Consider the following 12,238-nt stretch of genomic DNA (forward strand, 5'->3'; position numbering starts at 1 on the left):
TAACGACTGAGTAAGGGAGCATAATCGACATAAGGTCAGGATAGTCCATGGCTGAGTAATGCGAGTAATCCGGACGCTGTCTAGAATAGTCCGGAACATCGTAGAACGTACCAGAATCATGTGAGGGATGGCAGGATGCCAAGTAAGTACAGAACAAAAGAATGTACGTATATGGTAAGTAGGAAAGTCCATGCTGGCGTATGGTAGACGCACAGCCACTATCACTGCCACTCCCGGTCCGGCACAGCCGTAGACACAGAAGTTCAACACTCGACACATCCGACGGACTCCGCAACGCTGCTTCCGCCCTTTCGTGCTACCCCGCTTGCTGTGCGCCTCAACACTTGGTGGTTCTCCGCCCTAGTGTGCGCACTGCTCTCGGCGTCCCTGGGGCTGCTCGTGAAGCAATGGCTGAGGGAGTATCTCGCGGGCTCTGCCAACATCTCTCGTGAAAGCATCCGGATCCGCCAATACCGCCACGCAGGTCTTGAGAGGTGGCATGTACCCGAGATTATCCTTTTCCTCCCGATGCTCCTCCAACTGGCGCTCGTGCTGTTCTTCGCTGGGCTAATCGACCTGCTGTGGTCTCTCAACCACATTGTGGCCGCGGTCGTGTCCGGCATCGTCGCTGTTGCTGCCCTCTTCGCCGCAATGACGACCCTCACCCCACCGCTGTACGCAGACTGCCCTTACAAGTCCCCGCAGTCCTGGCTCCTGTGCATATTAATCCAGTCGACAAAGCGCGCGATTGTAGCAGCCGCTACGAGCTTCTACGGACACCTGCACCACCCCGGGACCGCCGTGGACCCGCTCGCGAGTCGCCTCGACCTCCCGACGATCGTCCACAACAAGCTCTCGGGCGCGTTCCGCGCGTGGCTGTACGAGGTCTCTCTCAGTCGGCCGTTCGCAAGCTGGAAGGAGCGCGAGCAGGCGCGTGCGAACGGGACCGCGTCGACGCTCGACGACGCGACGCTCGCGAGCGCGGACGCGACGTTTATGGACGACGCGTTCCTGCACGCGGTCGTGCGTCCGTGCATGGGCGACATCGAGCCGCGCGCGGCGCTCCGCTGTCTCGACCGCATCCTGCTCCGGCGCGCCCCACGCGTGATCTACGGGCTGCCGTACTGGGAGCTCGGCGCGCTCGACGCGGGAGACAAGGGTACGGTGACGCTCATGCACCTCCTCCTAGACGTGCTTCACCGGCTGAACCAAGACGAGGCGGAGGACGAGGCGGATGAGCCGCGCCAACACCTATTGACGACCATGCACCGGTTGGTCCGTGCCATTCCGGGACTCACAGGGAGCTCGTCGTCGATTGATCCTGCCACTCATGCGCTGCTGGGACGGACGTTTGAGGTCCTCGCGGGTGTCATAAATCCTGGGGAATCTCGGCTTCCACCGACGAATTTTGTGCGCGAACGCGCGTTCCACTTGATGTTCAAGCTCTTCCCCCGTTTCCAAGCTGTGGGTCCAACATGTAAGCCTCCATATTTGCTCCAACACCTCCCTAGCATCTAATCATGTGCATAGCCATTGTGGCATTCTGCGCATACAGCAAGAAGATGCGGGCCGACAACTCGCCCTACCGGTTCGTGCAGGCCAGCTGCATGGTCATCCGGGCATCTGCTACGCTCGCGCACGGAGTAATAGGAAGCGGGTCTACCACGGTGGCTCCCGACATCATCCACAAGCTAACTCCTTACGCCCTGGACGATCCGCACACAGCGCCCGCCTCTAGGGCGAGTACTTTGTCGCTTTTGTATTCCGAGCCGATGGCCAATGGCGGTACGCTACCCGGGGTAGGCTCTGAAAACGGATCTGGCAGGGACGAGTACACGTCCATCCGGCCTGCGGTAATTGGTGCCCTGCTCGACCTGGAAGACTTCTTCTCAATCCCTGTCGCGCGCGCGGCGGATTGCCGGCCTACTATGGCCATGCTCGCAGAATGCGCCGAGGCGGTCGTCGCTCTATCGGGACGAGATAGACATGCCATCTCACCCGGACTCGTTGATGCACTAACAGGAATGATTACGGACGCATGGGTGGTCGGAACGAGCGCAGGGGACCCCGCAGAAGGGGGCTCGGACGACGAAGAAAGACAGGCGCGAGAGGAACACGGCCAGGCAGCGCGCCGGGCTGTCCGGTTGCTGAGGCGGACATATGGTTTGGGATGGCACGATGCCGACAGATGGAGGCCATGAAAACTGGGTCATATTGTACAGATGTATAGTACTTGCACGACATCGACGATCTATAAGTATAGTGTATGATCTATATGTGAATCGCGTGTTCGCATATCTTCCCGTCTAATGAGACGTGTTCAGTTCTACGGGCATTGGTGTACCCAACACCCCGTTGATCAGGTTGTTTGCCGCTAACGTCCCCATTTGGAGACGCGTCTCCGTGGTCGCGCTGCCCACGTGAGGCAATATGATACACCTGTGGAAACAGTCATTGATGATGTAGACTTTGATCTATGTGCGAGATACTTACCTCGGTGATTTGACCAGCGGATGATCCTGGGTGATCCCTGGTTCGCCCTCGACGACATCAAGACCAGCTCCGTATAGCCATCCTTCCTGCAGGGCCTTCGCGAGGGCGTCCGAGTCAATCAGCGTCCCCCGACCCGTGTTGACCAGCACCGCAGTCTTCTTCATCTGCTTCAGGAACGCCTCGTCGATGATGTGGAACGTCGATGGTCCCCCGGGGGCGAGCGCGAACACGACGTCGCTCTCTCGGGCGAGCTCTGACAGGTCTGTGCGCCGTACTTCCTTCACGCCATATTTTTCAGCGACCTTGGCGTCGGCAGCGGCGTTAGGAGGGGTCGCAGGATTCCCAGTGTAGAGACAGCGAGCAAAGCCGAAAGGGATGAGACGAGCGAGGGTCGCGTGTGCGATGCGTCCGAATCCGATGAACCCCGCAGTAGGTTTGGGGTTGACGGGGTTCGCGCTGATTTGCGGGCCACAAAATCCGAAGGGAGACCATACGAATGCAGGCCACTGAGATCCAAAAAAGCGAATTGAGCAAGTCAGATATGATAGATGTGCTAGACGGCACTCGCCTGTCCCGTGTTTACTATCTCGTGTGTTTGCTTGACATTACGTCCCGCCATGAGGGCGAGCATTATTGACATGTCGGCCACTGCGACAAGGTCAGTCTGCGGTACCGGCCTATTTGCATGCCAGATATCGTACTAGAATCGGTTAGGACGTCTGGAGTGTACCCGAGCTTGATACCGCGCTTGACAAGTTCAGGAACATTTATGTGCTCTAAATTGGATGTGTTTTAGCACCGGAGTTACCGATTGCTTCCTGAGAGAGACGTTGCAACACACCGTAGCCGACAGAAAACGTTGACACCGCCCGTAAGCTGGACCCGGCAGCCTCTAGAAGTTCCACATCAACCTGCACAACATCGACTTGGATTAGTTTAATTCGGAGATATCGGGTCCGCACTGCGTATACCTTACCTTATCAAAGTACATGACGAGAACACCGTACGCTCCGGGTATGTTTTCAAGCAACCACTTGCGGTCGCACGGCTTGTTTTCATGTGGCCAAGCAATGACCTGGAGGATAAACCGATCAACTTCAGCAGGCCGAACAATCGCTGCAATAAACGTCCCGAACTACTCACCTCCAGCTCGGGATGATCATTCAGTAACGACATGACGTCAGGCCCTAGATTCCGGGCCACCACGACCTTGCGACGAGGGGTAGCCATGAATGAACTTATCCGAAGGGAGGTGATGAAAGGTGATAGGTTCCTGGCGAGTTCGAACGTTCAAGTTCAATGAGAGGAGTTGCTGATCTACAGCGTAAGGGACACAAATTCTGAGTGTGAGTCGACCGCTTGGCTTCCGAGTCAGGAGCCAGGATGAGGCAAGCCTGGCCAAAGCTAAGCTTCATCAGCGAGTACTTTGTCGGGCCGATCTATCCGATCCGATCGGTGTCCTATTATTTATACCGTCACTTGTCAGTATACCTCAGGCTGGAGCCACGCGTCGAGGGTTAGAAATGATTGGAACCACGGCGTACAACAATGAAAGGTGAACGCCACAATGACACGGAGCGCGCGCAGTGTGTGCCAGGTTCTCATGTAGATTGGTCCCCTCGTGACTGATATTGTACAAACACATATATAGATGCTACACTGGCAATCGGTCAGTTCGGCCCATGCACACTGGGAGTAAATACTTACCTGTATGATCATTCCAGTCTACCGGGTGATGTTCAACTCTACGGGCATCTGTGCACCCAAGACCCCGTTGATCAAGTTATTTGCCGCCAAGGTCGCCATTTGAAGACGTGTCTCCGTGGTCGCACTCGCAATATGAGGCAAAACGATACATCTGCAGGCGCAGACAACAGTCAACCAAGCGTAATAAGTACGAGGCGCAGGTCCTACCTGGGTGCCGTCACAAGCGGATGATTCTGATCAACCTTCGGCTCGCCTTCGACGACGTCAATCCCAGCCCCGTAAAGCCAGCCTTCGTGGAGAGCTTTCGACAGTGCATCCGAATCGACCAACGTCCCGCGGCTGGTGTTCACCAGCACCGCAGTCTTCTTCATCTGCCTCAGGAATGCTTCGTCGACGATGTGGTGCGTCGAGACGCCGCCTGGAGCAAGCACGAACACGACGTCGCTCTCCCGCGCAAGCTCGGCGAGGTCCACGCGCCGGACCTCCTTCACGCCGTACTTTGCAGCCACTTGGGCGTCGGCTTTCGCGTCAGGCGGTGTGGAGGGGTTTGCAGTGTAAAGGCAGCGAGCGAAGCCAAATGGCACAAGGCGAGCCAGGGTTGCCTGCGCAATGCGTCCAAAGCCGATAAATCCGGCGGTAGGTTTCGGGTTAACGGGGTTCGCGCTGAGCTGTGGGCCGCAGAATCCGAAAGGTGACCAGACGAAGTTGGGCCACTGGGTTGCGGGAAACGTATGGGATTTAGAGTGAACCTTCCCTTGACCTAGTCAATAACGCTTACCTGTCCTGTTTGGACCACCTCGGTAGTTTCCTTGACGTTTCGCCCAGCCATCAGGGCGAGCATGATCGACAGATCGGCCACTACGATATTGTCAAGCATGAACACGGGCGAGTCGCTGTAACCGTACCAGCCTCGGTTAGAACGTCCGGAGTGTATCCCAGCTTGATGTTGCGTGTCCTAAGCTCGGGGATTTGTACGTGCTCTGTGTTTCATCAAAAGTCTAAGTGTCTCTGCTGATATCTAAGAAGAACAGTTGCATACCATATCCAACGGACATTGTCGATACGACTTGTAAGCTAGGTCCTGCGGTGTCCAAAAGCTCCGCGTCGACCTGCATGCCATCAAGTAGTACTGTCAGCCTGAGCATAGTCCAGAGGATTTACGACTCGATTTGCGGAGACTCCTTACCTTGTCAGATAGCATCACAAGGACACCAGACGCGCCGGGTATGTTCTCAAGCAGCCACTTGCGGTCGCACGGCTTCGTGTCATACGGCCAAGCGATAACCTACTCCGTACGCCATCAGACTCAGTGACTTGCTGCTACACCGCTGTCGACGCACCCACCTCCAACTCGGGATGCTCCAACAGCAGCGGCATGACATTGGGCCCTAAATCGCGGGCAACAACGACCTTAGTACGTCGGGGAGTAGACATGGTGACTGGATCTTGAGAACGAAGGTGGGAGGTGATGGTTCCTAGACGCTCGATAGGGCGGATTGTTGCAGCAGCGACCATTCGAGTGGACCAAGTTCTCGTATCCGTGCAGACTGCTCAAAGGTGTTCAGCTCACACAAAAATACACCCGCTTGTGGTTGAGACGGGAGGCCGGACGGAGCGTCGCCTTGCACAGAGACTCACGCGGCGCCGATCGCAGGTGTTAGCGGTGCGCTGTATCCGCCCGGGCCGGAAATCTAGCATTGGAAGCCCATACCGCGTCCGGTTCAGGACACAACATAATTAGTATAATATAATTAGTATGACCTCGTACTTCCTGTGGCTTTTCTGTCCGCGTCGAGGTATGTTGGTCGTAACGATGTGGGTTTTTCGAACCTGGTCATCCTAAAACAAGTCATGTACACGGGCGCTTATTGTAGTTTGCTCTTGTCCACATACCATGACGACACATTCCAGTACGAGCCTCAATTCCTACACAGCGTGGTTGTTTGTTTCTAGCATTCGGGAGCGATGCATCTCCTAAGAGACCGGCACTCACTCGAGACCTAGGGTCGGTTGATGTGTCGGTGTATGCAGCGACTCGTACCATTGGCTCGTCCGCGTCGGGGACGCCCGTTCTGGAACCACTGGCGCGCACTTTGTCTCAGGCGACCCCGACAATCGCGTTTAGTAGCGAGTCGGGTTTCTAGGGGGCTATTTGTAGGTAGATGTGCTGTTCTGCGGTCTCGCACATCTGACAAGCCATCCGTTTCGTGAATAACGTACGATACGGACACGACACGATATACCTACGTTTTTATCATGAACCCTCGCGAACTTCTTCGTTCATGCGCCGAATAGATGATGATTACATGCTACGTCGCCTCGCATACTTATAACACTCAACGTTTAACGTTTGACCGGGGGTTAACTACCAGCTGATACACTTGTGAATCACGGCCTTACCGGCCCCCCTCTAGACTTTTGACGGCTCGAGCGACATATTCCGCCTCTAATTTTTTCCGTAAAAGTCAGACAGTGGAAATTGCACATTGGACAACTGATGGGCTTGCGAGGTTCCAGAATAAATGGCAGTCGACGCAAGTCAACGTGTTGTTTTATGCAAGTGGAAACACCAAAAACATTGTCTCCCCTAGGCAGACGATGTGTGATCTTGTCGAGGAGGGGAGGACGATCACACTAACGTCTGCTTTCAAACGCGCCCTCAACACTGGAGGGTCCCACTTCTTCGATGCCGAGTGATCCGACGCTCCTAATTGGGACTCTTCCATATTGAGAAGGCACGTGTTTCCCATATATGGACGTTTCCAAACGGGGAAATATGGGCGTCGACGACTCGTCGGTTTGCTCCCTACCGCACTCTTGTGCTACGTTCGGTTTTGTTGCGATAAAATAGCATCTGGAACGCGGTAAACCGTGTACTACACTGTTTGTGTATTGAAGGACTCAGTTTTGTCATTTTTGACGGCGTTTTCGTCGTGTAGATCGCTGTAGAAGCATCTTTCAGCCGACTTGCTAAACATCCATCGCTGTTCAGACCGCAAAACAACGGAGCAACGTACTGACCAATTTCACGCACATATACTTGACATGCATATATGTAGGTATTGTCTAGAGAGTTCTATGCTTGTAGGGTCATGCACTGGAATGACCCCCTGCTGCTGAGGCAGATTTCAGAGTTGCTCCGTTAGCTTGAGCTTCGCGCCGTCGGTGCGTTCGTGTTGGCGTACCGCGTGGGTTGCGTGGCCGCGCACTGATATATTCTCTCATACACATGCACTCAGTGCCCCGATGTTGTCTATAGCGGCCTACATGGCGCATTTACCATGAATAATACATGAACCAGAGATTGGTGCGAGCCTTGGAGATTCCCATAACACGAGAAGAGCCTAGTAAGCTCCTGCGCAATGCGCTGCACTAATTTATCACTAATGTCTGTCTTCATCGTAGGACGAACGTAGCAGTAGGGCTAGTTTTTGACGAAAGACCGGACGCGTCTCGCGCGCGACGCGTCAAGTGTGCCTGTGTATAGATCTTGACGCGTCGTCGGAGATCAATTTCTTGCTGACAAATTATGATGTTGGACCCTCCGGTTCTGCCCCTCTAACGCAAGCAGACTACCAAAAACAATGCGTTTGCGAGCAAAGATACATGCATTAAGGGGGAATCGAACCCCCGGCGGGTCGATGGCAACGACCCAGGTTACCACTACCCCATTAATGCCTTGAAAAAAATACATGTTGTTGTTATATTGACATTCTCCGTTGGGTGCTGCCGGCGAAAGTGACGTCTGCGGAGAAAGCTTGGGAGAGGAGGGTCGCCATGTCTGTCTCGCCTCCCATCCGCCGTTTCTCGTCGACGAGTTCTAGCAGCCGCGAAGACCTCATATATCAATATGAAGCGGAGGAGGAGCGCATCATCAACGTTCTCTCTAGGAAACTGGAGCAGGTGCGCCCTAAGAGCACCTAACACTGCACACTCAGCTAATCGACGCCACCGTACGCTCCGTTAGCTGCGTGAAGAGAAAATCGAGCTGGAGAATGTCCTTGAGCAAGAGTCCGAATCTCATGTGAATAAGCTTTCGAGGGAAATCTCAGCACTTCGCCTTGCCCAGCAGCAGCAACAACAGCAACAGCAACAGCACGCAGGACCCTCACATACCAACGGCAACGCATCCCCATATGACTCAAGGTCCACCGGGCTACAACTTGGATACTTGCTGAATGGGAGTGGACCAGCGCCGGCTTCCGATACCATCCTCGATGCACTCAGGCGAGAGAATGAGGCGCTAAGGAATCGCTTGGTCGAGACGGAGCAGGATTTTGTCAGGATCTCCCGGCTAAACGAGGTGTACAGGGAGGAGCTCATTCAACATCGGCGGCGAGTGAGTACAATATTCCAGTGTGCTGCATGTATCTGATATTATGCCAGCTTGGGCTTCCGGTGGATAACCTCATCGGGCTGCACCAGTCGGATCCATACTCCCAGCCTACCCACCGGCGGTCACATTCCTCTACCTCTGGGTCGCCATCCAGCTCAATCCATATTCCGTCTGCTCCCTCCAATCGACAGGCCTCAGCGGTTCCAATACCCCGGCCGTCGTCCCAAATCCGGCGCCCTTCAAATATAATCTCCTCAGAGTCCACCACACCCCTTTCGCATTCGCCGTCGTCGACAAGCACGTCCCCCTTTCCTTTCTCACCCGCCAGCAACTCCCCCTTCCCAGCGAGCTATGCTAGCGCCGCAACCAACATGACAACCCCTCCGTCCGCTGCAGTGAGCCCGCCCGCGTTCACGATCGGTGCCCCGCGCACACTGTCATATCCCCTCGTCCCGCCCCCCTCACTCTCCTCCTCCTTCGGCTCCCCCGCTACATCACTACACCAGGCAATCGCCATCCCGCGGGACCACGACGGCACCCCCTCCCCGGTCGAATCATTGAACAGCCGCCGGAGCTCGTTCCACAGGCGCGGGAGCTTCGAGCGGCGCGTCGTCGAGAACGGGAGCCTGCGCGGCAGGAATGGGAGCCAGACACATAGCCGCCGGGCGAGCGTCGAGCGCGGGGCTCGGATTGCGGAGACGGGCGTGCTGGTCCCGCGCCCCCGTTCAGGAAGCATTAGCCTCCCAGAAGCAGTTGAGGATGACGATCCGCCCCCCGCAGTCGACGCTTTCGACAGGCCGGACGAAGATCGAGAGAAAAGCACGCCCCAGCCGCCGTCATAGTCGCCATGCGACCCTGCCTAGCTATGCCGCCCCTGCGAGGCGGACAGGACCCGAATGGTCGCCAGATGTCGTTGTACGATAACGGCGTGATGAGACGCTGTGTCCGGACTTGTGTACGATATCAGCTAGCGTACAAGCTGCCGCCGTTTTATCCGTCGTAATGTCTTCGTTCTTGACCGTGTATATGCAATTGATCGTTCCTCAGCGCGACAGTCACACAGCCGTTTTGACTTGACGGAGACACGAGGCTATTCGCCGCCGTCGACAGCAGTTGCCACCGTCAAACAGCGGGCTCCGGTCAACAGACAAGACGCCTGTCTTGTACGCGGGCCCTGCCACGACTGACGGCTTGTTGGACTGATCACTCATTTCCCACCGCCTGGCGTCGCTGATCACACCACGACACGGCCGCGGAGGGTGCGATGCCCACCCCGCATGAACTCAATCAAACTATCAAGTTGCGAGTGCTGAATCATTTATGGTGCGTCCCTGCGTTTGATACCGGATCCATCCATGCCTAACGCGAGCGCGGTACGGTCAACAGATTGCACGACCGCTCTTCTCTGCTGTTCCGCACCCCTTGCGAGGAAGCCGGTCGAAGAGGGCGAGCATGCTTCCTGGGGCGGTGCCAGATTCCAGGGATCCAAGCAAGTGCGCCAGTGGGATTCCATTTATCTGGATATCCGGATATCTGTGCTCTATAGGACCCGTCTACACTGCCAGCCTCAATCTCAATGCATCCCTGTACACACGTCCCCACAATCCGAGGATGGCGACATCCGTCTCGCAGGGTCTCGTCTCTCGGAAGCACACCGCCCAAGTTCCAAACGATGCCAACTCCGCACAGCGTCTCTTCAGAGCTTCGTCGCGATCGTATCACCCTCATCAGCCGCAGAGACCACTGGCCCTGGCGCTGCACGTCTGTTTGTATTGACTCGTCCTGCACCGCACTGCTGATGTCCCCCAGGCTTCAGCGCTCAGCGCGTCCCTCAAACCCTGTCTATTCGCATCTGCATCCGCCTAGACGCACGTGCACGTCACTCGTAAGGCAGACGAGAAGGTTTGGGTGCATCGAGCTTCGGTACCCCGCTCGGCCGGACATATCGCCCAACCTCCAGTGTTCGTCGGACCCCGCTCGGCCTTCGCCCCTCGCGCATTCCTGATCCCTGATTCCCCGCGGGAGGTGCGGCGTGCCCTTGAAGCTTGCTTGAACAAGTCTGCCATTGGGCACGCTCCCATTGGCCGTCCCGCGCGCCAGGAGCCTTTCCATGGGCCTGGAAGATTGCAGCAGCCCTTCGCCCGGCGCCGCACACCGCCCCTCTCGACGCCCCCGGCTAATGCGTTGACTTCGCGGCCAGCGCGGGCTGCTCCAAGGTACATACCGCGCTCCATGTTCCGCACGAACACCCTGCCCCAGGCGGAGGGCGCCTGCGCGCTGCGCACGCGGGCTTCTGCTCTCAAGGGTCCGCAGCGCTGCGTCGAGGTGGGAAGCCGGGCAGGGCGCGCGGGAACGCTTGGCGGCGATCGCTCCACCCGAATAGAATGCGCGTCGCTTGCAGTCCCACCGGGGAGCGTCGTCGAGGGCCGGTGCCACTGCGGACGAGAGCGCAGAAGGTGCGAAGGAAATGGCGGCCCATCACGCGGACCGCGTCTTCCTGTGAAGGTCCTGGTCCGCCGCACCGAGATGAAGGAGACGCCGCGGCGTGGCTACTGCACACAGGCCGTCTGAGTATGCCTGCTACCACGCTCGCGCCACCGTCTGGCAGAGAACGGCCGGGGCGACGGGAGGCTCGTGCGTGCCCGTGCATTGTACCGGGGGACGGTATGTTCCCCGCGTACGTAGCATTGGCAACTTCACCGTTCTTCCGCCGATACCGTACCCGACGTTGTACGTCCAGCGCTAACTTTGCAACGTCTAGGCGCATCGACCTCTGCGCGCCTGCGCGCGTACAGGTGCCGACGCCAGAACCACCGACCGGAGTCCGAAGCAGAACGCTGTGGGTGCGCGCCCGCGAAGGGCGTGTCGCGTGAGACGCGCGGGCGCGTACGAAGCGGGTCACTTGCACGTCTTTGTCAGGCCGGCCGGGCTGCGCGATACTGGGATCCTCGGGGCTCGTGCGGCCTCGAGGCCCCTCTGGCTATCGATAGCTCTCGGGTGCGGCGCGCGAGCGTAAAGGAAGTGTGGAGGAACGAACGCGCATCAGGCGTCCGGCGCGGGTCGAGGCGTGCGGGACGCGGTCATCTGAGGACGCGCGCAGGAGGGAGTGCAGGCTCGCGTGCGCAGCGTTGCATGCCGCGGCAGCCGGGCGAGGCCGCATGACGCAGATTGGGTGCGGCGAGACCATGTACGGCCGAGGGGTCGTCGCGGTGGGAGCGCGGACGCGATAAGCCCTCCGCGCGAGTGAATGGGTGTGCAGCGACGGCAACAGCGGGCGGTGGACGGTGCAACTCCGAGCTCGCGCGACGGGTCGCAGGCAGACGGGATCTGCGTGGACGGAGAGACGCTGGTGCGCGCAGCGTGTCATGTTGACAGCAGTCCGTGCCCGCCCGATCGGAACGATGCGACCACCTCCTCCCGGCGGTGGCCAGTATGATTTCAGATTTGCGCCGTCGACGGGAGGCGCTTGGAACAGGGTCCTTGACAGCGCCGGCCGATACGCTACGGCACTCGCGGTCCAAGTGCGTAGGTTCCCGAGCCGCACTCGCCCGTTCCGGCCTCTGCGGAGGCTGGTGCGGCCTTATCAGCTGCTCGCGCGAGCTTCCGTTGGACCTGAGGTGGGTGAGGGGCACGCGAGGGGGGCATCAGCAGCATCGATGCGAGGCCGATGCAACGAGTCGCGGGCGAGACGCAGGGAGCGGT

At 57.7% G+C, this 12,238-nt stretch overlaps 5 protein-coding genes and 1 non-coding gene across 6 annotated transcripts; 3 read left to right on the forward strand and 3 right to left on the reverse strand.

Annotated features, from left to right (window-relative positions):
- Positions 1-249: 249 nt before the first annotated feature.
- Positions 250-717, forward strand: TRAVEDRAFT_80054 (uncharacterized protein; the record flags this gene model as incomplete). The annotated part of the gene is made up of 1 exon (XM_008043115.1): positions 250-717. A coding segment is annotated over one exon (468 nt), but the record flags the coding sequence as incomplete, so codon positions are not given.
- Positions 718-996: 279 nt separating this feature from the next.
- Positions 997-2,028, forward strand: TRAVEDRAFT_65962 (uncharacterized protein; the record flags this gene model as incomplete). The annotated part of the gene is made up of 3 exons (XM_008043116.1): positions 997-1,477; positions 1,531-1,958; positions 2,023-2,028. 3 exons carry the CDS (start codon positions 997-999, stop codon positions 2,026-2,028), a joined length of 915 nt encoding a protein of 304 aa, XP_008041307.1.
- A 278-nt stretch (positions 2,029-2,306) lies between these two features.
- Positions 2,307-3,723, reverse strand: TRAVEDRAFT_50042 (uncharacterized protein; the record flags this gene model as incomplete). Its single annotated transcript, XM_008042875.1, has 7 exons — positions 2,307-2,439; positions 2,494-2,999; positions 3,077-3,141; positions 3,195-3,269; positions 3,335-3,404; positions 3,470-3,568; positions 3,637-3,723. 7 exons carry the CDS (start codon positions 3,721-3,723, stop codon positions 2,307-2,309), a joined length of 1,035 nt encoding a protein of 344 aa, XP_008041066.1.
- Positions 3,724-4,218: 495 nt separating this feature from the next.
- Positions 4,219-5,634, reverse strand: TRAVEDRAFT_129867 (uncharacterized protein; the record flags this gene model as incomplete). Its single annotated transcript, XM_008043117.1, has 7 exons — positions 4,219-4,351; positions 4,408-4,913; positions 4,994-5,058; positions 5,106-5,180; positions 5,240-5,281; positions 5,380-5,485; positions 5,545-5,634. The coding sequence occupies 7 exons, from the start codon at positions 5,632-5,634 to the stop codon at positions 4,219-4,221; spliced, it is 1,017 nt and encodes a 338-aa protein (XP_008041308.1).
- A 2,173-nt stretch (positions 5,635-7,807) lies between these two features.
- On the reverse strand, positions 7,808-7,878 carry TRAVEDRAFT_t157. The gene has a single exon. It is a non-coding gene; the product is annotated as a tRNA-Gly (tRNA).
- A 98-nt stretch (positions 7,879-7,976) lies between these two features.
- On the forward strand, positions 7,977-9,652 carry TRAVEDRAFT_151951 (uncharacterized protein; the record flags this gene model as incomplete). The annotated part of the gene is made up of 3 exons (XM_008043118.1): positions 7,977-8,103; positions 8,168-8,539; positions 8,587-9,652. Coding segments are annotated over 3 exons (1,291 nt in total), but the record flags the coding sequence as incomplete, so codon positions are not given.
- Between the last annotated feature and the right edge of the window lie 2,586 nt (positions 9,653-12,238).

The sequence above is a fragment of the Trametes versicolor genome, assembly GCF_000271585.1.
Source record: "Trametes versicolor FP-101664 SS1 unplaced genomic scaffold TRAVEscaffold_9, whole genome shotgun sequence".
NCBI classification, from domain to species: Eukaryota; Fungi; Basidiomycota; class Agaricomycetes; order Polyporales; family Polyporaceae; genus Trametes; species Trametes versicolor.